At 38.0% G+C, this 27093-nt stretch overlaps 1 protein-coding gene across 5 annotated transcripts in view; it reads left to right on the top strand.

Annotated features, from left to right (window-relative positions):
• Positions 1-27093, top strand: part of ROBO1 (roundabout guidance receptor 1) — a 690100-nt gene that overhangs the window by 596906 nt on the left and 66101 nt on the right. For all 5 annotated transcript variants that reach the window (XM_015640442.3, XM_019007725.2, XM_015640439.3 and 2 more), the window contains 3 exons: positions 9371-9491; positions 12746-12884; positions 14111-14238. In XM_015640442.3, the coding sequence (XP_015495928.1) occupies positions 9371-9491; positions 12746-12884; positions 14111-14238 (388 nt within the window). The remainder of the gene's footprint in view (positions 1-9370; positions 9492-12745; positions 12885-14110; positions 14239-27093) is intronic.

Genomic DNA, 27093 nt, shown 5'->3' with positions numbered 1-27093 from the left:
TTTTTTTTTTTTTAATCTGTTTGTCATGCTAAGTAGCTGGCAAAGAAACAGTAATGTCTTTAGAAGTTTACTTCAGACTCAGTATTTGAGTATTTGTGTTTGTATGTTTTGGAAGCATAGTGTGGGCTTTTTCTGTGTTACTGGGGAAGAAAGTACACTGTAAGAATGCATATACAGTTTTTAACTTCTTGTTACTGTCACGAAACGGTGATTTGTACCAAGTGAACTGAAATCTGATCAAGTAACACTTTTAGTTCTCTGTAAAGATTACTTCTTATTCATTATGTTCTTTTTACACTGCTCCTATAGGAAACATTAAAGCTTCCCATTTGTGACAGGATAGTACTAATTCTAAAAAAGTCAAGCACATACACAAGATAAACCAGGAAAAAAAAGTGCAGAGTAATTTCAGTTTCTCTGCCATTTTTACAAATCTGTTCCAGTAACAGCAAACATCAGCAAACAGGAGACTGATTTCCATACAGAACCTGGCCAGCTATTTTGCTTTGTAAATACAAATGCAAAAAGTTGAGCAGCTAGTATTTTCAGTGTCCAGAACAGTTTCTCCTTCCCTTGCAGCCACGTTTCCCTCTCAGCCTTTTCCATTGGCGCAGTTTACAATAACCCTTGAACAACAACAAGAATTGTGCCAGAAGTTTAAACCCACTGTGGCATCTGTGAAGAATAGCAAGGAGCTGCTGCAAAGGAAGCAATTATCCCGGTAGGGCTCCAGAGCCCGCCTGAATAGCAAGACAGGCCCCAGCCGCGAGCAGAGAGCCAGGCTCGGCCTCAGAGCGCCGAGGCTTTCCGGCCTTCGCTCCCTTCCTTCTCTCCGGCTTCTCCTGGGGTAACCACTTCCATTTATTCCCTGAGCAACACGGGTTTGCTGCTCCAAGGTGGGAAGAGGCCTTGCTCAGTGTCCAGCCTGGCAGCAGCGCTCAGGGGCTGTCGCAGTTGGAGGGTGGCACTGGGAAACGCTGCTCCCCGTGCTTGTAGAGAATGGGAACAGTGTGTGCTTTGTTCTGCTCCATTGCAACCTGGGCTGCCTTATTTCTCAAGTTAAAGGACCTCCGAGTAGCTCCTCGTTTTGCTGTGTGTTGCTGAAGATCAGCCTGTGTTGGAAAGTCTGTGGCGACAGAGAGCGTTTGTGAACAGACCGGGATCTGCAGGTCATTGCCTGGCTGTGGAGTCTCTCTGGAGGATCCAAAGTTGAGCACAAAAATAATGATTCTGGGCTGCTCTGTGAGCTGGGGAAATCGGGGGATTTGCTCTTTGCTTCTCTGTGCATACATTCTCCTCATTCTTTGTAAGTTTAAATTTTAGCATCTTCCAAGCAGAGGCCTTTCTGTAGCTGTAATGTCTAGCCCGGTGGTTTTTCAGCAGTCCTTCAGTAATAAAGAAAGTTACACTCAAGGTTTGCTTGTGGGTGCCTGTGACTGCAGGTTTTTGCCTCAGTCCTGTAGCTCAAGGCTTGTGTGCAGACGACAAAAAATACAAGGAAATTTATGATTTATGATTTGCATGTGCTGCAGTCACGAGAGCTGTAGTGCACGGTGATGGAAGAGTGAAATGTGGCAGATTAATATATGACTTTTGTGTTTAACTGTTCATGAAAAATCAACATTGCAGTGCATATGCTCCTATTTTTGACAGTGCTCCACAAGTGACAGGAAAGGTTTAATGTTTTCACAACTTTCTGTGTCCAGCATTTACTGTAAAAGGGTTCTACTAACCTTAGGCTCACTCAGAGATAAATGCAATAGGAAATTATAATGGGTTTATAGCCTTCTTTTCAAGTGTGGCCTCATTTCCATGGCACATCATCTTGGTCAAAAGATGGAAAATCAGTAGGTTTTTAGTTATGTTAAAAAACATTTTATATTTTTTTCAAGGTTAGTTTTGCAAAATACTTGTTTATTTGTAGTGTTTAGGTGGCAGAGACGAAACTTCTCTGGGAGTTAACTTGATTATAAAGTTTTTACAGAAGATGTTTTGAATGAGTAGTCAAATATGTCTCAAAAATTGTCAAAATACAAATTTGGAAATGTATGAAAGAATCCACTGCATTTTAGTCACCTGTGACTAATTTTATTTGCTTAGTTTGGTTCTCAGTTCATGTTCTCTGCCATAAAGAGCTCAGGTTTATCCCCAGAGGAGCTAAGAAAATCCTTCTTCCCTTGGGAAGCTGCTGTGCCAGCTCCAGGGAGGAAAGCTTTCACAGGCAATTTAGTGCAGGAAGTGCAGCGGTCACGGGAAGGATCCGGGAGCCTGAGATTTGCATCCCTTGAGTGAGGAGCCAGCAGCGGGCAGCCAGGCTCAGAGGGGATGTGCCTCCTGTTTGAGACAAGTGGGAGTCTGAGCCAAAACTGCTGCATCTCAGAAGGTCACAGAGTCACTGAAGCCACAGCTGAAAATGATGACCTCTGCTGCACAGACCAGCCAGGAGAAAAACGTGAATAATTCATTTCTATTCCCTCCTCTCACACTCTGGGAATTTTGTTGCTGATTCACAATTGTACATGCAAGTCTAGGAGATTCTTGGTTTTGCATGTTGAAGGCCTTTTGTTTTCTTGTGAGGGCTCATGGTAGAAGAAGAACCTACGAACTCCCACTTCAAATTTCTTGACAACTCGAGTCCTGTCAGAAGAGTTCCCTTTAGAAAACCCTACATGAGAACCTTGAAAAACTGCCTATTTTAGCACAATGTCTGTGAGAAACTCTGAGAAATGTCTTTCATCAGATTACAAGTCTTAGTGAAGTTTTACTTACCCATTCTTCTAAAGTTTGAAATTGAGCAGTAGCACTCTGCTGTTGAAGACTTGTGCTCTGCACAGCTGAATATAGAAATTTTCTATTGATGAAATACACCCCACAACATACAGTTGTCTTAAATCCGTGTTGTCATCCTGCCAACATTAGCTCCAGACTTAGATAAGTAAGACAATATTGTCAGTACCTTTAATTGACAGTCAGGAACTGAAATCCCCTTGGAATCAGCAGCAGAAATTTTCCAGAACTTTGGAAAGTCGTGATGGATGTACTCTTCTCCCTCCACTCCTGATGCTGTCTGCAGGGTTTAGGTGTGATTTGCCACATGCAGAGTCAGGTCTGGTGATGTAGGTGGGCCTTTGGCTTCATCCTCGGTGAATTTAACACAGCCCCTCAGAGTGACCTTGGTCTTCCTTTTACAGTGGGAAACAGACTGCTAAAATCCTCTGGAGATTTGGGTTATATAGTTTCTTTTATGGTTACTAGGTAGGATTTTTTTATATGTTTTAAAATTTGTGGTTTGTTAGCATTATTTTTCCTTATTTCATTTGTGCTTCTTTAGGTAACATAATTAAAAACTGAGAGATTTTGTGTGGAAAATTAACCCTGGCTGGTCTGAGATTTTATCCTTGGTGGTGTGTAAATAACACAGTAGTCGTGACGCTTAAAAGAAAATTCATGTGTAACTGATACTTCAAATCATCTGACTTGCTTAAGGGAAGAGAAATGAAGACATACCAGACATCGAGTTCAGTTCAAGTTCACTTTTACTTCTGATTTCAATCACTGACTCTAGTGAAAGCTACATGTGCACCAGTGCATCCAGGGGAGATTTATGTATGAGGTTAAATTTACAGTTTTACAGAAATTTCACAGTTGTCATTGTAAACGCATCATTCCCATGCAGGGCCCTTGGAAATTGCAGAAAGATTCATAGTTCCAGATATCATTTTAGTGACCCACAGAATGTGCCTAAGTGTTGTCCATTAGTTGATTTTAGTATGTTTTCTTTACTTATTTAGTAACAATGTCAAAAACAGTTACGGAGCATTTGCTTCTTCTTTTTTATATATTTTTTGGTGATCTTTGTAGAATAGATTTAGGACCATGAAGATAGTTGTAACATGCTTTTGTTGTAAAATTTTAATCTTGGTTTATAATAAGAAAGGAAGTATTACATAGAAAATATTTTGGGCTGTAGCTGTGAAAGCATTTCAGAGAAGTATTTTACTAGTTCAGATATTGCAGTATAAGCATAGCTATCTGTTCAGAAATTAGTTCAGATTAATGCGAGCCAATACAGATTATTGTGAATTAAATCTTCCTTTGTGATTAACAAAAGCCAAATGTTTATAGAAAGCTATTTTGAAATAGTTACAGTTTAAAATTTCTGAAAATCACATATGATGAGGCATGGATTTTTATTTTCTGAATTTGATTTATGAAATTCTGCATATATCTCGGCTGTTTCCACAGTCTCATAGGGTGAAGCATCAAACACATAAAGTAATTCTGATATTTGGTGTCTTGTGATAATGCTGAATAACTCTCAGCTGCCTCCTAATTCACTGAGCAATTCAGGATACAGGTAAGGCTTTAGCCTTTGTAGATATCCACCTTCTTGTAGTTACAGCGAGTATTAATGAGGCCAGAAAAGTGGGAAAAGGAGTCTTGTGAACGGACTTGAATCTGATTCTGCCTCTGATGTATCAGATTGGCAGGGGTGCCAGAGGCAGCAGCTTGAATCTATTGTCATTTTATCTGCTTTAAATACCTTCTTTTTACGTAAAGCCACCTTCCTACGCGTTTTGCACCTTCCTTTAGGCTGCCTTCAGGCCTGTCTGTATGGCAAAGCTGTTTTGTTGGTCTGTATGGCAGGGGGGAACAATTGACTTGCACTTTGTCATGACAGATTTACAGCACAGGAAGACCACTTGAAAGAATGTTTCAGACTACTTTCAAATCGAATTTTTTGTGTGTTTGATCTGGAGGAGGCAGCATGTACCATCCTGGGGTCCCAGAGAATGGAACAGGAAAGCAGGACAGACTTGTCTGTCTGAACTTTGAAGTTAAACAAGAACAAACTTTAATCATTGTTGAAAACCTGCTCCAAACACATTTTGATGTCTAGTGTCTGATATTTAAGCATGCTATAATAGGTAGGGAAGAATACATGGGATTCACAAGGCTTGGAACAAGATACAAATTTTTAAATAAAAATCAAGATAGATAGTCATTTGTACTCTTTTCTGTTCAACTTTGTTCAGACTGCAGGGCTGCCTTCTTTTACTGACATTCCATGCCTTACAGCCTCTCCTGCAATGATTGAGTTACGTGATATGGATATTTTGGGTTGCTAGACCAGACAGAAGGAAATTGACAGACCCTGTGTTTCTTAACTAAGAATTAAAAGCTGCATTTTTCTTGGATATACCATTGGTGACACTATTAATTGCAATTGCCTGGGCTCACCTTGTAATTCGACTGTTACGTTGTTATTCATAATTAGATGGTACACTTTTAAAGCAAAGGCAGGTTAATATTGCATGCCCACCACTTTCAATTTAGAAAATGAAAGAATATGGGTTGTTGTGTATGCTGTACTGTAGAAGACATAAGTATATGAAATTTGTGATATCACATATGCAGAAACCCTGGCTGTATAAACAGAAGTCAGTATTTTATTCTGCAAGCTAAATTTGACTTTCCTATGAATTTGTTCACTTTAGAATTATTTTGCAACTCAGCAGATTTCATTTATTAAATGGAAATAAACTAGGAACTGAAAGAAAAAAAAAATTGTCACTCACATTTCTATTTGGACTCCCCAAGCATTTCTCTTATGGCTTCATTCTGTCTCATATTTCATAGCCATTTCTGTGAAAAGTAAATGAATCACCCACATATATAAAAATATTTCATAACACAGACAGATGGGTATGGATTTATATGTACAGAAATTTACACACATATACACAACGCACATAGGTATATAAAATATGGTCTCAGAATAAGAATATATGTGTGTACAGCTATACTGAATTCTTGGTGGTATGTTGTAGAACCCTTGGGTAAGTTTTTATGGATTTGATTTATTGGCTGACTGAGTTGATTCATTATTTGTATATGAAATTTTGCTGCTGGGTGGCCATAATTTACAATTCGGGACCTAGTTAACTCTGTGGGTGCCTAGAGTTTTCTGCATGACTATCTCCAAATATTGTTTGAAGAAATAAATAAAGTGGACTTGCTTGAATGAGCAATTTACTGATGAGAAGCAAAATATGGTCAGGCAGGCAGGTCACAGAAAATAGCTTTCAAAAAGTCTTTGTAAGCCACCATCCCATCATATATTTTCTTAGCATACATACAAAAATCCATACATCTTACAGGCAGCTGAAGATCATCTGTGAAATGCTGATCACCATCTTTTTCTCTTGTTAAATTTGGTGCTATTCTGGTATTATTCTTGCATTATCCTACTTGTAAATCTGATAGTTTTGCTGGTAGGCACAGAACAGAATTTTGAAGAGGCATGAAAAGTCAAAAAGTGCCTTGGCTTCATTTTGGTGTAAATGAAACATGACACTTACTTTCAGAATTAGACTTTAAGCTTTAACAGTTAGCGAAGCCATTTATTTTCCCATGACATAACCATATCTACTAGAGTAGTGGAATACAACTGTTCTCTGTACCTTGTCTACTATGAAGAAAGGACTTCTCCTGGTATTCAGCATGGTCACAACTCTTCAGGAGGTTTGGAAGTAATGGGACACTCACTGCCTGTCACTTTTGCAAACCATTATTTCATTTGCTGCTATGAAGTCCAGCTGGTGTATTTTGAGGCAAAAATATGAAAAGAGCCAGAGCACTCAAATTAAAATGCTTTCATTAACTGTTAAGTGTACGCAGGCTATGAATAGTTGTAATTTGCAAGATTTCATGTAGGTCACCAAAGGTGATTTGACTGTTTACAGCTCTAAATACTGGATATGAACTTAGTAAGACAAATTCAGCAGTGATTCTTTATGTGTTCCTACCAAATTTCACATGCATGTCTTCCATTGTGTATTTTTGACTTAAAGCCATTGGTCTGTGGTCCATAGGTATTTCTGGGATTGCCTTTTGAGAAGAAATACTGCACTTAGAAAACATAAATTTTTTCATAGCTGCAGTTTTTATTTGCAGTGTCATATAAAACTGAAGGGATCAGCCAGTCTTATTGAGATGGTGGGTACCTAACTGTTGAAAATGCATTGAAGAATTTTGGTAGTTGCCCACCAGGGGAAGTTCACTTCCTTCTGGCCATCTGTGACTGCTCCAGTTACAGATGTGTAATTCCACATTCAGCGGTGGCACATTTTATTGTAGCTGTGTAATTTATCACAATTCCATGTGGAATAACCATCATTGTAGCTAAAGTTCTAAACCCTTCTCATGTTTTAAGGAAAAGAACCAACCAAACAAAAGAAACCCCTTTGCACATTCATTCAGAATTCCATGTCGTAAGCGCAGCCTCCTTCAGCATGCGTGTCACATCTTGGGAAGTCTGCTTCAACATCCATGAGGGAATGTTTCCTGTGTGTCTCCTTCTTTATCTAAATCTCAAATAACTTGCAAGAAAAGCAGTTTTCAATGACTTTTTAATGTTTCATATGTTTCTGCTTTAATGCTTCTCTCCATCTATGCTTTGAAGAGAGTCTTGTAGCAATTCCTACAAGAAATTCCTGGGATTGTTCTTGCTTAAGGTTGCAATTTGTGCAAGATACGCAGTTTTGTCATATTGTAGTGGATTTGAATGGGATTTTCTTAAGTGATGAAATAAAAGAGGAGTACAAATGCTACTGAATGTCACTAGGATTTAGACTCTGAAGACATGCACAAAAATCACAGATTTCACAGGTTTGAAGTCATCAGATGAGTTGTCAAATTATTGTGATGTATAAATACATTTTGTTCTATCCAGCATGGTTTGTATTTATGTACATTAAAGGTATAGATTTCTGCATATGTATCTGGATATAAAAATACCCCAAAATGCAAGTGAAAGTCATTCAAAAATTTGGGGTTTTTTTTAAATCCTTTGTATACGTTATTTGGAAAATCATTTGCTTTCTGTGATTTAGGGAGATGTAAAACAGGAATAAATATAGATAGACTTCTATTTGTATTTTACATTCTCTTCCCATGCTTTACCTTTACCAGTTCAGGCAATCAGCAATCTAAAAATTCATATAGATTCTTGAAAAATGTGTGTTTGCAGGTCACCTTTATTTTTTCATCCCTCATGCCTCAAATCTCCACTGAAATTTCAGCATTACCAGCTTTCTGAATGATAAAGGACATTTCTCTTGTGCTCTCAAGCAATGAGTGCCAAAGGCAACAGAAGGAAATTTGTATGCAACACTATCTACGCCCCACGTGCGAGTCCATTTATCTCAATAACTGACTGTCATCTTTGTGTCTGTACATCCTACAATGACAATCAGAGCCCAACGCTGCTCGAGATGTCAAATTTCCAGGGATAGATTTCTAGCTGCAGGCAACTCCAGCTAAATACCTCATATTGAGAACACTCTCCTCCTTTTCACTGACCACATTAGAGCCTTTCATGTAGCTTCATATGTGGCTTTTATTTATTGTCTGCTTCCACCCATGCCTTGAACTGCAGTGGTTTTCAGAAGTGATTGGGATCTAAGCATATGTGCACTTCAAGATGTGTTTTCTGTAGTTAAGGAACTGTCTTTGTATATCAAAGTAAACTTGGTATATATGCAGCTGCCTACACAAATTTTTGCTGCATTTTGGTGAACTTTGAAATTTGTTCAACCATTTGGTCAATAAAACTCTTTTAAAATGAAGATCAGATATTTTCATATGCATTTAATGTACATTTTTATATAATAAGATTTGGAATCACAAAGGTAAGTGTGTTTTCTAATTTGGGGATTATTGGAATTTCATTATCTCCCAAAAGTTGAATTCAAAATTAGGAGCAGAATGTTATTCATTTCCCAGTAAGAATATAATTGCTTCCACTCATCTGCTTATCAGCCTTTAAACTTATTTAAAGGTGATGAACTAAAGAATAAAGGATTTCCTTCACTTCCATAAGAAATGAAAACCAAAACAAACACAAAATTCATGAATAATAATGAGTACGACCAGCAGCAGGATAGCGTGCACATATTTCTTGTCAAGAAAAAGTAATTGCAGCACTTGATGTGAAAATGAGATTTATGTCTCGTGCTAATTTTTACTCTCCACCTGATTGTATCAGTACATGGGAAGGAATTGTAGTCCTTCTGGCTAACAAGCATTAAACAGGCTGGTGAGCAGCCAGCATTACATTACACAGAATGCAGAAAAAGCTAACAAGAGTCTAAATCTCAGAGATTTTAAAACACTAATGTAAAACTAAGGCAAAAGCTTTTAGCGTAAGAGAATAAAATTAGGCTAATAATTTTTTTCCACTTTTTTATGTGATATGGAAAACCACAGATGGCTTGTTCTGTTTTATTATCTGTAACAAAATCCAAGCTATTATTATGAAATCTATAATTCATATTAAAATATTTTTGTTATCCTTGATTTGTCCTAGATCAGAGGAGGAAAGCTTATGATCACGTACACAAGAAAGAATGATGCTGGCAAATACGTTTGTGTTGGAACAAATATGGTTGGAGAGCGTGAAAGTGAAGTTGCAGAGCTCACTGTTTTAGGTAAGAACTCCTTTTAGACTCTACTGATGAAAATGTCCATCTTTTGCTTTTCCTAGTAAGCCTTTCTCTAAAGATTACTCTCTTCCATTTCCTTTTCAGTGCTGAGAATGTTTTTCTCGTGGTTGTGATCTAGTGAATAGAAGGAAGGTAATGGCTCTGCAGCCTGCCTGGGACAATTTTTTCTGTTATAAGATGCTTTTGTATTTAATTCTTAAACTGAAAATAATTCCAGTGTCCATAACTGGATCAGTATTATGAAATAACAGCAAAATAAATATTAACAAGTTTAAGAAGAAGAGGCTTAATCAAGCCAATCAATCAAATTTAAGAAGAAGAAGCTTAAGAATCAGAATTACCCTAAATTTCTATTTGGAATAATTATCCTTTCATTTATAGGAGCATATGCTGAGTGTTGTAAAGCTACAACAGATCTGCTTGTTCAAGTGATCCTATTGATAGTCCCTCTGAGCATCCAAAAATATGTTTTCATTTAAGATAGCTGAGCTTAGCTGAAAATTGCATGTTTTGTTTTTTTCCACATCAGAAGGGAAGCTGTAAGTCCAAGTGCAGTATCAATATTCCTTCAGCACAGGAGAACTTAGGTGGTTTTCCTTCAAAAATATGTCCCATTTGACTTTAAAGTAGAGGAGGCTTGAGAAAGCCTGATTGTTTCTGCAAAAATATATTGTTTTATCTTTACAGGATGAGACCATCCAAGCCCTGGTTCACAGCACACTGGTTTCCATCACAATGCTGCTGCAGTACCAGTAGATTGTTGGTGGATTTATTTTTGTTAAATTCAAGTTTTAAGAGCTGTCTTGTCTGTCTTTGGCACTTTTATCTGTCTTCCCTACAGTGTTGAACTAGGACTCAGGCAACTTGAAGACCTATTCAGAGTTTCATGTGAAGCAGGGTTTCCCTTAACAAAACAAGGTTTTATGCCATCTTAAAATTGTTCTGAGTATCCAGGGAGAAAGTAGTATATAACCCTTTAGAGGCTTTGGTTTTGTGAAAAACACTTTTGAAGCACTAGGGGAGGAAGTTTATTGTCAAATAGACTTTCAGAACATTCAAGCAAAATCTAAACTGGAAAGTAAATTGTAATTACATGAATAAAGTCCTTGCACCAGGCTCCTGTTTAACTGTACCATTTAATAGCTCATCACTAGTCTGCTGCCAACCAGGGAATCATGGGCTGGACTGTTCGGTAACTTAGGCTGAACTTGCTAAATACTACCCTTGCTAAAAATCTGTAAGAGGAGTGCATTGCAGGCAGAGCTCTTTCTGGCTTTTTCTTCATCTCTTGTTCCTTTCAGACGTATTTCAGATTTTCAGCCTGGGGAAATTAGCAAGTTGGTTTTTTTTTTCCAAATGGGGAAGTCGAGCTTTGAATGTCTTACCAGCCTATGTCTAGAAATTTTTTAAACATAACTTATTCTTTCAACTCAGACTTAGATATGTGTGAAAAAGCATGAGAAATATGCTGACTTTAATATATTAAACCTTTTCTACATTAATCTTCTATTTATGAGGTTTGGTTATTTAGAAGTTGAACTTTTGTTTCTAGGTCTCTGCTTTAGATCAGAGGGGGGATTGCATGTCAGAAATAGTAATACTAGAAAGTTTCAAAGTGATCCTTGCTAAGCTTTCCTTGTATGTACCAAATAATCATGTGACAAAGATAGATTCTCAAATCAGTGCTGATTTCCCTTATCCATTTCTGCATTTGAATGAGAGTGTTATAAATGGGCAGACAAAAACTCTTGGAAGTCCATTACTCTTCTTTTAGGAAAATGATCTGGAGAGCAATGTGCCTCTTGTGGGTTTTGCAGTTGGGCAGCAGTCCTGGACTTAGCAGATCAGTCCTTTTTCTCTTGCATAGTTAAGTTAGACATTCTTCTCCAAACTATTCCTACTCTGAGGTTTAATCTGGATATTCTTTTCTTGCATTCAGGTTTCATTTTTTCAGCACATGCAAGAAAGGGGCCAGGGTAGGGGTTTGTTTATAAGAATAAAAGATAAAAAAATAAAAAGATACAAATATTTTTAATTCACAGTTAGATTTATGTCTCTAGATCTCTGTTTTATTTCTCATTTCTTGTATATGAACTCAGGCTAGAACTGACAGCTCAAAGATCAACTTGCTATTTCATTTAACATTGTTTCCTACCATTGCCAGCAAAGTTAAGTTTTCTACAACACAAGTGTTCAGACCAACTGGTCTGGACATCCTCGAGAATAAAGGAAGCTTTTTTTTAATAAGGTTTTGTTGAGTTCACATTTCCTTTTTGAACCATTATGTTTTTGTAATATTGAACCTCTATTTCTGCAAAGCCAGAGTAATATTTAGAACTGCTTTTTTCAAACACAAATGTGAGACATGAAGAGCATGGGATTGTCTCTTTATCCTTCTGTCTGGTCGTTTCGTACTCCTGTGAGAAATTTGTGGTGTATTTTTGGGTATTCACACTCCCTGATGGTGCCGATGGCTTCAGACTCTTGCAGTTACAGGGGAATGATATTTATATCTTTAGTACATACAGGTCAGAACATGCAACTGCCTTCTCAACTCCCTTAGAGCTTTCACAGGTTTATAGACAAAAAGTTCATCTGCCTTAGGCAAAGGAACCTGCCAAACACTCTCCTATTAAACCTTCCCAGTTCTTTTATGGACATGCTGTTGTCATCTGGTGCTGCTCTTTTAGATGGGTCATTCCTGGAATATTCCAGAAATTGTTTAAAACCACTTTTATCCTTGGGAGTTTGCAAACCTCACTGAAGTGCAGCCTGGCGTGGAACTATGAAAGTATGAATAGCCCAGCAACCTACAGCTTTGAATCCTGATACAGGTAGCAAAGTGTATCAATGCCTTTCCTGAAATTCTCAGGGTTTACCTGTGATAATAACGCTGCCTGTACTGAGATCGCCTTTTGTTACAGAAAGTCTGAGAAGAAATGTACAGCCATTAATCTGACTCTGGTGACCCAGGACCTGGATCATCCATGTCCTGCAATTTAAATCAGGGATAGCAGCAGTTTTGATGAGCAAAAACTACAGAGAGGACATTTAGTGGGTTTTTTGGCTTGTTTTACTTCATGTGTGCTGGTGAAAGAAAACATTGCCTTTCAGATGCAGCACTGGAAATTGTTGCAAGGAATGCTTGTGCTGCTGACATCTGCGAGCAACCTCACAGAGATCCTGTGCAAGCTGGACACAGAACTGCTGGATTAATCCTTGTTTTCCTTTCCCTTTAGAGAGACCATCTTTTGTAAAGAGACCAAGCAATTTGGCGGTGACTGTGGATGACAGTGCGGAGTTTAAGTGTGAGGCAAGAGGTGACCCAGTCCCTACAGTGAGGTGGAGGAAAGATGATGGGGAACTGCCAAAAGCAAGGTGCAGTGCTTGGAGTTACCCTTTCTGTGACATCTGGCTTGGTATATGATGGGGCGATTCAGTGGTTGACAGCTAGCATTTCTTTGTCTTGAGTACAAAAGGCCTGATCCAATGAAACATTCCTAATTAGTAATGTGCTCTAGTTGAATTTACAATTTATGTTGAAGCTTAAGAATGGCCTGTTTTCAAGTTTTTGTTGTGACAATACATGACAAATATAAAATAACCAAATTCAGCCAGTAATACCAGATACGGATTAATTCTTCACCTGAAGAGTCTTTTGTGATTACTGAAAGTTTTGGTGAATGCATAACAAATAGTAAAAGAGATTACAACTTCAAGAAGTATAAATTGGAATTGCAATGGATATAAAATGTAGTCTGGTTATGTAGAAAGCTGCTTGGTTGTACATGTTTTTGTTACTAGATTTCCAGTGAACTTATTTTTTTTGTCATTGCTGCAATTCAGGCCAAAAAGTAAAGCGCCTTATTAAAAATAAATACATCCTGTGATGGATCAATATAGAGATAGATTCAGTACTTATTTACTGCCTTTGAAATCCCAATTATCAGTTTAAAAATCTTCCAAGGGAGTGGATTGAAAGAAGAAACCCTTTAACAGTTGGCTTTGGCCAACAAATCCAGCTTCTTGATAATGTAGTCTATAGCTTTAATAAAAACTATCATTTTTAGGAGAAAAATCTACTTACCATAAATAGTAACACATGGACTACATTATACAAAAAAGAGAGAAAGGTGATGAAAGGAAAGCAATTGGTAAAAGGCCACATTGTTCTTTAGGAAAGAAAAAAAAAATAAAAATAAAGGAATTAATTATGATTTATCTTGACTTTCAAGCAATTCTGATCTTGTTGGGAACATTATTTTCTTTTAAACCATATTAATAAAATATATCATTCAGATGGAGAATAATAAATATTATATTTACTTGTTAAAAGAATTCTAACAATACAAACATTCTGCATTAGAGCTTTGTGATTATGTGCAAATAATATCAGAAGAGGTTTTCAAATACTCGGATATATTTTGGTTTTAAAACTTCATTTTGCATTATCAATTTATAAGTATCTATACTGTTTTTTCCCTTATGGGAAATACAGAAATAAGAATATTTGAGAGCAAATGCCCCATGTTTTTTACATTTTACAGAAATTGTAAAAAGTCCTGTTATTCCTATTCATTGTTAACTACTATGTCTATTTAAAGATATGAAATCCGTGATGATCATACCTTGAAAATCAGGAAAGTTATGGCAGGAGACATGGGATCATACACATGTGTTGCAGAAAATATGGTTGGAAAAGCTGAGGCATCAGCAACTTTAACAGTTCAAGGTAAGAATGTTTCTTTGCAAAGAATAAATTTGAATAAAGTTGTACTAGAATAAAGTTGATTTTGTTTGTACTTCAGCTCTAGAGATAAAAAAATGTGAAAATACAAATTTGGCTTGAGTTGTATTCTGAGGAAGTGGAAACACTTCACATATAAGATTTTTTTTAAGCAGTCTTTACAATAGTGGGATGGGGAACTGAGTATGTTTTGAATTTCTGTTTTTCAAGTTCAGAATCAAGTCACTTGAAATCTTTGTATCTGAAACACAGAAAGCAGTCAGTGTTACTAGGCTGCATTGTTTTAATTCAAAAAGAAAGAGTTGCAAGTTCAAGTATCTGCCAAGTTTTTTCAATTAAATGTAGTAGGGAAGCAGTGAATGATAAATCTGTTTGTGTATCTTTTAATACACCAACCCAGACCACTGGAATTCCTGTTGCTTTTTCATTATAAAAGCGTATCGTAGCACTACTGTTTCTTTGTAAGATAAAAATTCAGTGGAACTCAGTGAACTAATATGTATAAAAATCCTTCACTGCCTTTATATACACAATCCAGATGTTCACTGTTCAGATAATCCCTCTCTTCCTTTCCTGGCTAGCAGACAGGCAATGATGTCATCCTGATGCTTTTTTCTGGTCACTGATGGTCCTTCTGTCCTTTTCTCTGTTCAGTGGGAATTAGTCATTATGGAGTTCTGGGGAAGTATAGGCTTAAAAGTATTTTATTTGGTAACAGACCTCTATTTTGACACATTTACTGTAACAGGAAAGGTCTTGTCCTTAAGCTGCTCTCCTTTTTCCACCAGAAACATTTGGTGTCCCTCTGTTAGCAAAGTATTGAATTCTTTTGTTGAAGCTCTCATAAAACCAAGAATTTTGAGATGTTCTGTTTTGTTCGTCACCGTGATGTTTATACATCAAAACTCATACCTTATGTTTTTAAAATAACCAGCTCTCATGTTCAGTGTTGTAGAATAAAGGATAAACTTGTGAGCAGCAAGTACAGTTTATTCAAAGGAAAAAGACTGAATTATTTCTTAAATGGTGATTTGTTCTGAAGGTCACATCTTAAATCAACTGTTAATCCTGTAAAATGTTACTTTTAAGAAAATTTGCTTTAATGACTTTTTGAGCAGTTACATTTCTGGAAATTAACTCTTGGTAGCCCTAATCTTTCATAGTCCTATTCAAAATAGTAAGCAACAACATACTTGAAATCCCATTTAGCTTAATGGTGCAAATAGATATAAAATGGGTTGTGTAGATGTTAGAAATTGAGTGAGATCTTTCTGATAATAAACTGGTATTTTTAAGGAACAAGAAAGTCCTGATTCATCAAGATCCTAATTTTAAAGTGCTTGTATTACACAGTAGATATTTACATTGTGGCAGCTCTGCTCTGAGGATACTGTTATGGGATAATTTGTTTCCCAGTGAGAATGGATTACCTCCTGAGCCATTTGTCTGCACTAATGTGTTCGTAGGAGGGATTGATGTGAGAAGCTGTAATGTGTAGGGACAATTTGTAGTTGGTAATGAAATAAATTATGATCAAAATCCATTTATTAGCGTATCCAAGAGACCAAGTTTTATGGGAGGGGAAAAAACACTCCCCTAGAAAATGCATTTTCCATTCAGATTTTTTCACATTTTTCCTCCTTTTTCTGCCTTCTCTTTTTCCCTCCTCTTGCCTTGTTAAAACATTTTTTTTTCCTTTAGGACCAGCTTTTTAACCATGTAGAAAAGTAGACTGATGGTGTTACAGCACTAAATTAAGATTGCTCTGACTGTTTGTGGACACACAGCTCTGAATTTTTTGGTTGGTTCGTAGCTTTTTTATGATTTGATGGAGATTTTTTTCTGGGCAATTTAAAGAATGCAACTGACAACTCTTCTCTGCACTTTTGGTTATTGTCCCATGATCTATTGACTGTAGAGTTTAGTAAATGTGTGTTGTGCTGTGCCAAATCGAGTTATTTTTGTTGCCTATTTGTAAACAGAGGGCTGCATTGCCAGTCACAGCCTCAGACATTATTACAGCTGCCACTGTGCAGGCATGTTAAATTCAGCAATGTGCAAGGACAGGGTTTGGCGTGGGTTTGAGCGGGTTAGGGTTATTTGTGGAGCTTTGGTTTGGGTTTTTTCCTCTCCAGTATCTCAGCAACAGGCTGTGGTGTCTCTGTGCCAGCCCCTGTGGCAGAGCAGGAATATGAGAGCTGTCAGTGGTGACCCCAGACGTGTGTCCGTGTCAGGAAAGGGACAGTCCCCGTCTGTCAAGTGTCTGCAGAGTGGGGCTGTGGCAGGGAGTGAAACGTGGCACACAGCAGACAGGGCTGCAAGCAGTGCTCTTCAGGGCCTCAGAGGATTTATCTTCTTCTCTACTCATCATTTCCACTCACACTGTGGCTGACCCGAGTGTGCTCTCTCCTGTGGAGGGTTATCTGGGGCACTGAAAGGTGGAGCGTGCAGCACCAGGGCAATTGAGATACGCAGCTGTCAGGGAGGTGTGGATGGGAGGTGGTGAACAGCTCTCCTGGGTCTCACATGGAGCTGCCCTGGATCCCACAGGACCCTTTCCTCCTGCTCAGCCCTGCCCCTGCTCCATGCATGATGCATGCCCTGCAGGGCTCCCTGTTTTGGGAATGCTCTCGGGAATGCTGCACAGCCAGAGCCACAGCGCTGCCTCTGAGCTGGGAGCTGGCCCAGGCCGCGTCCCTGGACTAGGAACTGTCAGCTCAGATAGTTCAGCTCTCCCTCTCTCTGTGTAATAAACTGTTAACTGTAGAAAATACAAGAGAGGGGAGGGAATATCAGTTGCATTTTTATGTTCTTCCTGCTCATGGCACTGGCGTCACAGATGCTGGTTATTGGAATCACTGTTCTCTTCTGTACAGGCTCCTAACTTTGGGGATCATAAGTGTTTCCTACATACAGATGTTGTATTCTTACTGTGACTTGAGCCATATTCATAAACCAGATTTGGAGTTCTGTATTGACGTAGTGAAGTTTGAACTCTTCCTTTAGTTTTTTACTCCTGCAGCTTAGAAGCATTTCCATCCCTAAAACTGTCAAGTTATCTTATTGTCTCCTTGGAAAATTAAATAGTTAAGGAAATGTAATCCTGATGTTGTTTCCATATACCTAAAATTGGAGAGTTCGACCCTCTGTTTTCATTTTGCAGCAATGTGTACTGCATCTGTAAGGCATCCAGAGACATTGCTGGATACATGTGGAAGCATTTCATTCAGGAGATGATTAATTATTAAATAAATACCTCAGTCAATACATAATGCCAGGAAGCAGCCCAGAGTACAATACATTATATTTTGCCAACACATTATGTTTCACAAAGGGGCTGATCTACTTCAGAAAAGGAAAAAATGGCAAAAAATATGCCATCACTGGAACCAATGGACTTCTCTCTTGCTCTAGCACTAAGCAAGCTGGATATATTTATTGAATTTATACTGTATTATGTATTTGATTGATATGCAAGATGCATTTTGTGTTTTGTGTAGGTTTCCATTATGTGACTTGCTTAGTTTTATGCCACAAAGCAGGACTGTGGGAAATAAAATGTTGCATATTTCATTACTACTTATATAATTGAAAACAATGTTGCTAAAACACATAAAATTACCAAAAATGCACACTTCAGAACTTCAGTACTAAAAGACAATTAATTTTACCATTAATGCGAATGGAATTAGGGCATCTTCAAGAATCTGCAAATTCCACATTTGACCATGAAAATGCGCTCAAGCAAATCTACGAACCAAAGGTTTTATATATTCTCACCTACTTCCATTTGCTTTACTCCCATTTGCAGTACTCAGTTTGTCTTTTCTGACATCTAATTTTCCAAGAAGTGTATAATTTCTGGTGAAGCAAGCTGTTCTCTCTGAAACACACAGGTGTAAGTTATGGTTCCAGTGGCAGCCCTGCTCTGCAGCTGGCCAGGAACCATCACAGCAGTGACCGTGTAGATGAGACTCTGCAGGAGTTAGGAGCAGCAGCTCGAGTGGCTCAGCTGACTTCAGGACTTCACAAGAGTGGCACCAACACTGGCTGTAGGTGGCTGTGGTCAGTCAGCAGCAGATTACTAGTGAACAGGAATCTTTGAGTTCTTCTTAGTTCTTGCTACCCAAGTGGTGGCTCTGGAGGAGTGTGCAATACTTGGTACAAGGCCCTGCCTAACCTGCACCTAAACCTGCTGCAGTGGTGACTGGGCTGTAAAATGTAAATTTTGCCATTCAAAGGCACTAAACTCATTCAGTGTTATCTGTTTGGCAGGAAAAAAGAAGAATTCCTATGGAAATTGTACCAGCCAGTTCATATTTTACATTGGCATCTCTGATACCAAGCCTTTTTAGATTATGATGTCTTTAATTTTAGGGTTAACAGAGCTTGTCTGCAAGGTAGATAGAGAGTAGAACTTTTGATAAGTGACTCCTGGCTGTGATTTTGCTGTACAAATCAACTGACAAGGAATTTTAATCTGAAAAGGTGGCACAAGCCTCAGGTCTGGAATTTCCTCCTCCTTACACCTCCTCTTTGTGCAAGGTAGCTTCAAGGCACACAGGTAAAAGACATCTATTTGATAAGGCTTCTGGGAAGGGCTGAGATAAAGGAATGGGATTTGCTCTTTCATCTGTCTGATACCACATAAATGTTTCCACTGTGTCAGGCTGCTGGTACACATTTTAAGTTGGCTGTAAGTGTAACTGCATTAAGCATTAAAATAAGAAAGACAAAATTCAGAATTGTATGAGGTTACAGAAATGCTGTTGACATATACAGCAATTATTGTGCATTGTAGTGAACCCTTCACAGTCTCAGGGCTTTAAATTTCTCACTGGAATTTTAAAACTAGGATTTGGATTTAAGTCTGAACTTGTCTTCCTGTTCTCTCTTTAAATCAGTATTTCTTCTTTCGAAAGAACTGATTTGATGCCATATTCTGCCTTCAGTCCCTTGAAAAAGGAAGGAAGAATAATGATTGTCCAACAAAATTCAGGATTTTTTTTAATTAGTAAACTTTTGGCAGGTTGAATGAAGGAGACCATCTCCTGTGATTTCTATAGCTTAAAGAGCCCATTTCCTTCTTAATGACTGCAGTAAACCCTGATGGCATGTCAGATTTCTATCAAGGATCTGAGGAGTTTGACTGCCACCAATTTCTGGTGAAAGAATAGAAATCTTAAAAGTTAATCAGCAGGAAATGAGAAAACTGTCTAAAGAAAAGATTAGAGCCCTGAAGGTTCTTGTCTTACTGATGCAAGTGATGAACACTAAGATTCCTGAAGCATTTCTAAAATATGGGTAAAAGAAGGAATCTGTAAGTATTTTAATAAATAACTGTTTCCATGGTTTTTAAGTGCTAAATGGATGTTGTCTTCTTTTGGTTTGGTTTGACTTTTTACATAGAACCTCACAACACTGACAACAGTATTTTACAGGAAAATAACAAATAACTTCTGAGATTCCTTCCTCCAGTTTGATGCTTTGAAACAAGGACTTGAGACAGATGTTTTTAAGCATGTAGAACAGGCATTCAAATAATTGGAGAAATGTTACTACAGAAATAAGTTGAAGCTAAAGGCTTTTTACTGCTGGAAGGGGTTTATTTACTGTATAGTTCTCAAAAATTTTAATCACTCAGTGCGGAGAGTTGAAGCAAGAAGGTTTGTGTAGCATACTTCAGCACTCAATTAAAAAAAAAGTAGCAAAGAAAATCTGAAGGCTCTTTTCTAGTGCCTGAAATTTCCTAAGTCCCATGGCTGTGGAAAAAGCAATTGTTTTTGTTTCAGGTTTCACTGCTGCAGACTTACTGTGACTGCTGTTCTAAAGAAAACGTTTAAATAATTCATACTTTGGAATAGGCAAAGTAGAATTTTACCACAAGTTGTTTGAAGTTTTTTGGGTTTATGAATAAAACTAGCATGCAAGGAATAATAATTTTAATTATTATTCAGAAATAATTCACCAGAAAGTACTCCTGCTATTCGTTCATTCTGAAATAAACATTGGCTTTATTAAATTATGATAAACATCTGTAAAAAGGTAATACTTTATTTTTGCCTAGTTCATACCCTGTGGGTAATACAGTGATTGCAGTCCAGTCCTTTACTTTTGTTAGTTCAAAAACTGACATGTTAGTTCATCACTAACCTCTGAACTAGTCTTAAGACAAAGAATTTAAAAATGCTGAATAACAGTCCATTCAAACATTATTTTGATAAGCTGTTTTGAGTACCATTTGTTACTATGAACTGTGTTTTGTTTGAACACTAAAATGATTTGTTGCTAGGTGCTGAATAACTCAAGAACTGGTAATAAAGAGTTTTGCTGTCTTTATATGTGGACTTGATTGCATTGTAGGCTCAGTAGCAGAATTTTCCAGTGTAAGGAAAAGAATTCCTTGTTCAGGCTGAACTGTTAAATATAAATTATCATTTTCTGCAGGAGCTATTTGTGTGCTCCTCTTGTCCCTATGACCATACACTAATTCCCAGAGTCTGGGGTGACTGTTTCTTTATCCTTTTAAATATGAAACAGGACAAAGAAATAAAAACAAAGCTGTCTTCCACCATCAAGGTCTGATGGCCCTTTCAGACTACCAGCACCTTTTGATAGCATTATCATCTTTTGACAGAGAACTGTATGAAAACCAGGCTAAGTCTCCCTCAATTTTTTAATTTTATTTTAATTTGGCAGATCATCCTTGTTTCCTAAAGCATCTTGTTCCCATTTCTGCCTCCATGACAGTAAAATCTCTTGGTGCGTGGTGGATAGTCTGGCTTGCATAGAATTCTTACCGGGGTGTTTTTTTGCTACCTATAATTATTTTTTTTTTTAATATCTCACAGTTAGCTTCCTTACTATTATTGAAAAGTAAGTTGGGGTGTTATTGTAGACTTGGGTTGTCTCTATGTGGGGGGTATGGCATCCCCATGAGAAAAAAATCCAGGTTTCTGTTGAAATAATACATTTCAGTTGAGACTGTTCCTCACTGAGTACTGCATGCCCAAATCAACATTTTTTAATGATCACAGGTTACTGCACTGCAGAGATTTATTGTCCTTCCATTTTTAGTGTGTGTTGGTATCCGTTGATCATGGGCCTTGGACACTTTTCACAAATTGCTTTAACTTGTTGTAAGAAGGTTGCTATGGATTTCAGGTTCTCCTTTCCAAGAAGTACTCTGTGCTATCATAAACAGCTGGGGAAAAAAGTCACACTCAGTTTCCTCTTCAGCTCTACTATCTTCAACTATAAGTCAAAAAATGCAGTAGGAAGCTCCTAAGAATTCTTCAAATTATATCTATCTATCATAATCTTTTTGTACTTCTGCACAGTTTATTTAAAATTCCTCTTTTTTCACTCTTTTAAAAGGCTTTAGTATAAATATTTGTAGCCACGACTACTTAGACTGCAGCAGTGCCTAAAATTACATCAGTTAATTTAAAACACGGGGGAAGACAAGTCTCTGAAAAGAGAAGCCTGGGAAACAGGACTTCACAGTGTACCACATTACTCTAGTTTTTAAATAGATGGAATTAGACTCGTCATAAGAGTGCTCTCTAAATTATGTTTGGTTTATAGTGTGGTTTAGGAGGATCCAGAGCAAGGAAGGGGAAATGTGGTCTAGGAGAGGAACTTCTGGAAAATCTTAAATGCCCCTCTCTCCTTCTCTGTCTTCTACCCTCCAGATTTTTGTCACCTCAAGGCAGTGACTACAGGATTTATACACATTTTAAACTGTGTACTATGTATATTAACCTAAGAAGTGCTATCTCTAAGGCTGCATTGTAAAGTTTTTTCCCACGTTTTTCATTTTTTATCATAGAAATCTTCATTGAATCCTGCAGGAGGACAGATTATGATCTATCTCAATTTTTTGCTAGTATGAGTTGCAAACATAGGGTCTGATATGAGTACGTTTCACACACTGTTGTCTTCCCACAAATTTTTGCAATGGGTTCCTCACACATTGACAAACATTCACTCTTGTGTAGCCCTTTTCATCTTGATTTTTTAAAGGGAAAATTCCTTACCTTCTGAAAATCAGACATTAAAATAATATAGTTACATGACTGATACACAGCTGAAACTGAGCCAGATTTTACTGTCCAGCCTCTTGAATCAGAGCTGAGGAAGGAAACACCTCTCAGCTTAACCTAAATCTCAGAATGGCCAGAAATCCATAGGGAATTAATGCCATTTGATTGCTCTTGAAATGAGAATGGCACCCAAGCAGGAGGTTTGGTTAATGCACAGATCTTGTGGTGTTCATCAGCGGAGGGTGAAGTTTAAACCACCAAAGAAAGAAAAGAAAGAAGTTTTGAGACATTTTAATGCAAATAAGGGAAACAACAAACTCTCGAAACAAAATGCTTGTTGCTCCCACTGCAAAGCTGGGAGAAGGGCACATTCCTGCTTGTTGCAGGATGGAGAATCACTGATTTTGGATCCATGGTGCTTGAGGCTCATATCTAAAATTGTTTTTGGAGTTGGTGACGTTGAGCTGTCACACTGCATGTGTAATGACATCCGTGTTAGGGGTGTTCCAAAGCCTTACCCTGGCCTGTCTGTCTCCCTGGTATGTGCAGCAGCTCCAGAAGCACATACTTTTCCAAAGCTTTGTCTGTTCTGTCAGCACCAAGGAGCGACACACGCCTTTTTTCCTGGTCAGCCCACTTTCCCCTGCAGCACTCAGCTCTCCTGAGTGCACACAGGCGCCAGCCCTTTTCCTCTGGGTTTCCAGTTCAGAGGCACAGGCTAAATCCAGCCTGCCAGGCATGTGCCATGTGCTGAGGATGAGAGCATATATCCCACCCTGCATGCTCAGAGGCAGTGTCAGGGTGCTGTGACCACCAAGTTCCCAGACTGCAGCTGTCTGGAGGCTTCTGGAGGAAGTGCACGGTGGCCAGTGCAGGTGGCAGTCCCTTGGTACCCTGAGAGTGGCCCTTTTTCTGCAGGGCATAAACTCCAGCCAGTCTGTTTCTGTGTTAGTGTCAAAATGTATGTTATGTATGGGTGTGTGCCATACCCAGCACATGTCATGGTTTTAACCCCAGCTGACAAATGAGTACCACATAGCCCCTCAGTGTCTCTCCACCAAGTGGGATGGGGAGAAGAATCAGAAAAAAAATAGCAAACAAACAAACAAAACCCAGAAACTTTTGGGTTGAGATAAGAACACTTTAATAATTGAAACAAAGCAAAATATGCTAATAATACTAATGACAACAAAATCAGTAATAGTAATGAAGAGAGAGGAAAAAATAAAATCTAAGTGAAAAAAGAGCACAGTACAATTGCTCACCACCTGCTGAAGGATGATCAACTTCCCCCTGGACAGTGATCAGCAGCTCCCACCTGGTTATCACCAGTTTAAATACCTGCCATCATGTTCTGTAGCATACAACATCCCTTTGGCCAGTTCAGGTCAGCTATCCCAGCCATGCTCCCTCCCAGCCTCTTGTATCCTTCCTCACTTGGCAGAGCATGAGAAGCCCTTGACTTGGGATAAACACTGCTCAGCAACAATCAAAACATCAGTGTGTTATCAACATTATTCTCATAGTGAATCCAAAACTCAGCATTACATAAGCTACTAAGAAGAAAAATTAACTTTATCCCAGCTGAAACCAGGGTAACCTGACCAGTTTTCAGTGTTCAGACGGGAGAGGGAATGTGAATCAATTGTAAACAAACAAAAAAGAAAAGAAATACAAATTTTTAAAAAAATATAAAATTCTTTGAAAGAGTGTTGAGGAAAGCAGCACCTAATTGATGCTGAGATTTTGCCCATGTTAACTTCTGTCTGGGAACCTGAAACATTTTTATGTGTTTCGCTGATTCTAAAGGTGGTCTTAATATCAGAACTATTTTTCCAACTAGCAAGTCACCTATTTCTTTCTTAATTTCATTCTTCACATTACAATTATAGAAAATAATTAATCTCTTTTTTTTCCAATCAGATTTTTGTCTTCTTAGATTTGGTGAATTTGAAGTTGTTGAAGTCACTTGTTCCTTTAACTTAAGAAGTGCCTATCTGACAAATCAACAGCAGTCTAAAACAGAATTTTTCCACTCAACATAAATACAATAAACCACAATCACTCCCTTGCTGGGGGCCTGGAGTTACAAGTCATCACTTTTGATTTGAGACATCAAAAATCTCATGTAAACATTTTACCTCAGCTCTGTGGCTGTGGCGTGCTTGGCGCCAGACTGTGAGACCTTTCCTCAGACATTTGTGCTGCACTGTGTCAAACTTGGTGCTCTGGGACCGTGTACTGTGAAAACATTCGTGGTGACTAAGGGTGGCCCAGGCTGGTCTCACATGAATGTGAACTTTAGCAGAAAATCCGGGAAAATGTGAATTGTGTTTATATGTATTTAGTTCTCAAGAAGTGACAGCTGAAAATAGAGAGTCCAGGGAGGATGAAAAGTGATATACCCCAGTTCTTTTGTACTGTACCTGGTGTTATTTTCATGTATTTTTCACAGGCTGAAGCCAGGAGGCAGCTGAATGGCAGCATTTTTTTTTTTTTTTTCATGACAAGAGATTCGGGCTTTTGTTTATTTCTCTGTAGAAAGTGATACTTCCCACAAATGACTGCAGAGAGATGTGCATATCAAGGATATTGAGAGTTTCAGATTGCTTTGATAAGAACAAATAGCCTACAAATCACCAGATAGGAAATGGAACATGGCACATTGTCTTAAACTATCTCCTTTAATAATAGTTTTTGCAAAACACCAACATAAATATCTGGTAGTCGTGTTGCAGGGAGGTATTCAATAGTCCTCATTCATATATTTGAACATAAAAAGTATTTGATTGGATTTCAGAGTTTAGCTGGATTAGAAATCGAAAACATTTTTGAATAGATGTTGGCCACTTTTTGCAGAGTTTTTGTTTGGAATTGTTCAAGATTTCTTGTTTATTTATTTTTTAAGGAATGAAAAGTCAGAATTTGACCAGTTTGCAAAACATAATCAGACTTTTACATTTCCTCTGCATGTGACTATAATACTCAAATTTTCTGTACCAATGCATTTCAGATAGAGGTCATAAACTGTGGGTTTCTCACCTGTTTATTTCATATAAAGATGACAAACAGCTAAATCTCAGCTCCCTGACAGATAACACAGCAATCTCTGTGCTATCTCTGCTGCTAACTCTGCAGTTTCTCCCCTCTCACTCTCTAGTCTGGCTTGTTACCCAGCCAATTCCAATGGAAATTCCAGCTTCTCACTCCACTGTCTACTCCAGCACGTCTCTGCACATACTCCTGTCCCATCTCCTACCACTTCACTTCTACAGGCACATGAAATCTCTGATACACTTCACTTGAACTGGGATCAATGTATCACAAAATTACGTGAAAGGAATCCAAATTTCGTTGTGACTGCCATTTTCTAGATTAGTCATAATGACCAAGTATTAATACAGAAGCTAAAGTTGGGATATGAGCTTGATTGTTGTGTGTAAATATTGGCCTGAAAATTGGGATTATTTAATTTCTCTGGTGTAGAGATATATTTTCTTGTTTCTTTCATAATAACCTCTATTAGTGTCTAGCAGTCTTTGAAGGCATGAAGATGTTTTTTAAATAATCAAAAGTTAAGCACACTGAGCTTCAATCAAAGGTACTCAACTTGTGCCAGTTAAACAACAGGATATCTTCTAAGCACCTGGAAGATACTTGTAAATAGTAACAGTGAGAACAATGCCTAATGAGTATTAAACAAGCTGGACAAAATACTCTTCAGTAGTTTAGTACTGCCTTGGATCTTAAGATCTCAGAAGCATCTTTTATATATTTTATATGTTATTAGTATATATATTATTATATATTTATATATGCATGTATGTATAATATACATGGTTATGTATATATTTATATATATATGTATACTATTAGTATGCATAAATTAAAATTTCTATAATTTTAGTCCTTTTGAGATAGATAATTACTACCAAGCTATCAAGAATGGGTTACTTGAAGCTTATAACTTGCCTAATGGCAGACTCAGAAATGGACACAACACTGTAATATTTTATTCTGAATATGAGTAAACCAGTGAGTTCTAGAGAAACACTAGATCAGCATTTGCATTCAGCTCTGTGAGGAGAGCTACAAAATGTGTCTTTTGAGATGCAGGCATTGCACACAGCGTGTTGAGGTCTCATATGAGACCCCAGGGTGGGACAGGTGCAGGCTCGTCCCAGCAGTGCATGGAGGGAGCACAAGACACAATGGATTTAAGTTGAAACAAGGCAGATTGGGGCTGGATATGAGAAGGCATTTCTTCACTGGCTGGACAGCCAAGCAGCAGAGTGGGCTGCCAGAGTCTGTGCACTGTTACTCCTTGAAATGTTTCAGGCCCTGACTGGATCAATCCCTGACTGACCCTGCAGCTGACCCTCTTGGGCAGGAGGTTGGAATGGAGACCTCCGAGGTCCAACCTGATTATCATGTGAACCTGCAAAACTACATCTGTCAAATGTAATAGTTGCTCCATTAACATCTGGCAACTGTACTAGGCTGTAGTTTAAGTCCTAAAACTGCAAATTCCTACTCCTGTGAGTGGATTTAATGATACCAATAGTCCCAGTGAGGTTGATAGGATTGCTGGAAAGAATAAGGCATTAAAAGATCACGTCACTAGACTGGAAACCACTTTTCTTTTGGTTTTTGTTCAGTGACTGGACACGTCTTCCCTGAAAAGCCTTGCATGTCAAGGAAATTATATGAAAGGCAAAAATATTATTCCTTTGGTAGTTGTGGTTTTACATGCTAACTTCCTGTCTTTACAAACAGGTTATTCCACCTAATTGCT

Source organism: Parus major, chromosome 1 (assembly GCF_001522545.3).
Source record: "Parus major isolate Abel chromosome 1, Parus_major1.1, whole genome shotgun sequence".
Lineage (NCBI taxonomy): Eukaryota > Metazoa > Chordata > Aves > Passeriformes > Paridae > Parus > Parus major.
Note: the sequence above shows the minus strand (reverse complement) of the source record. Positions and strands in the feature narration are given on the sequence as shown.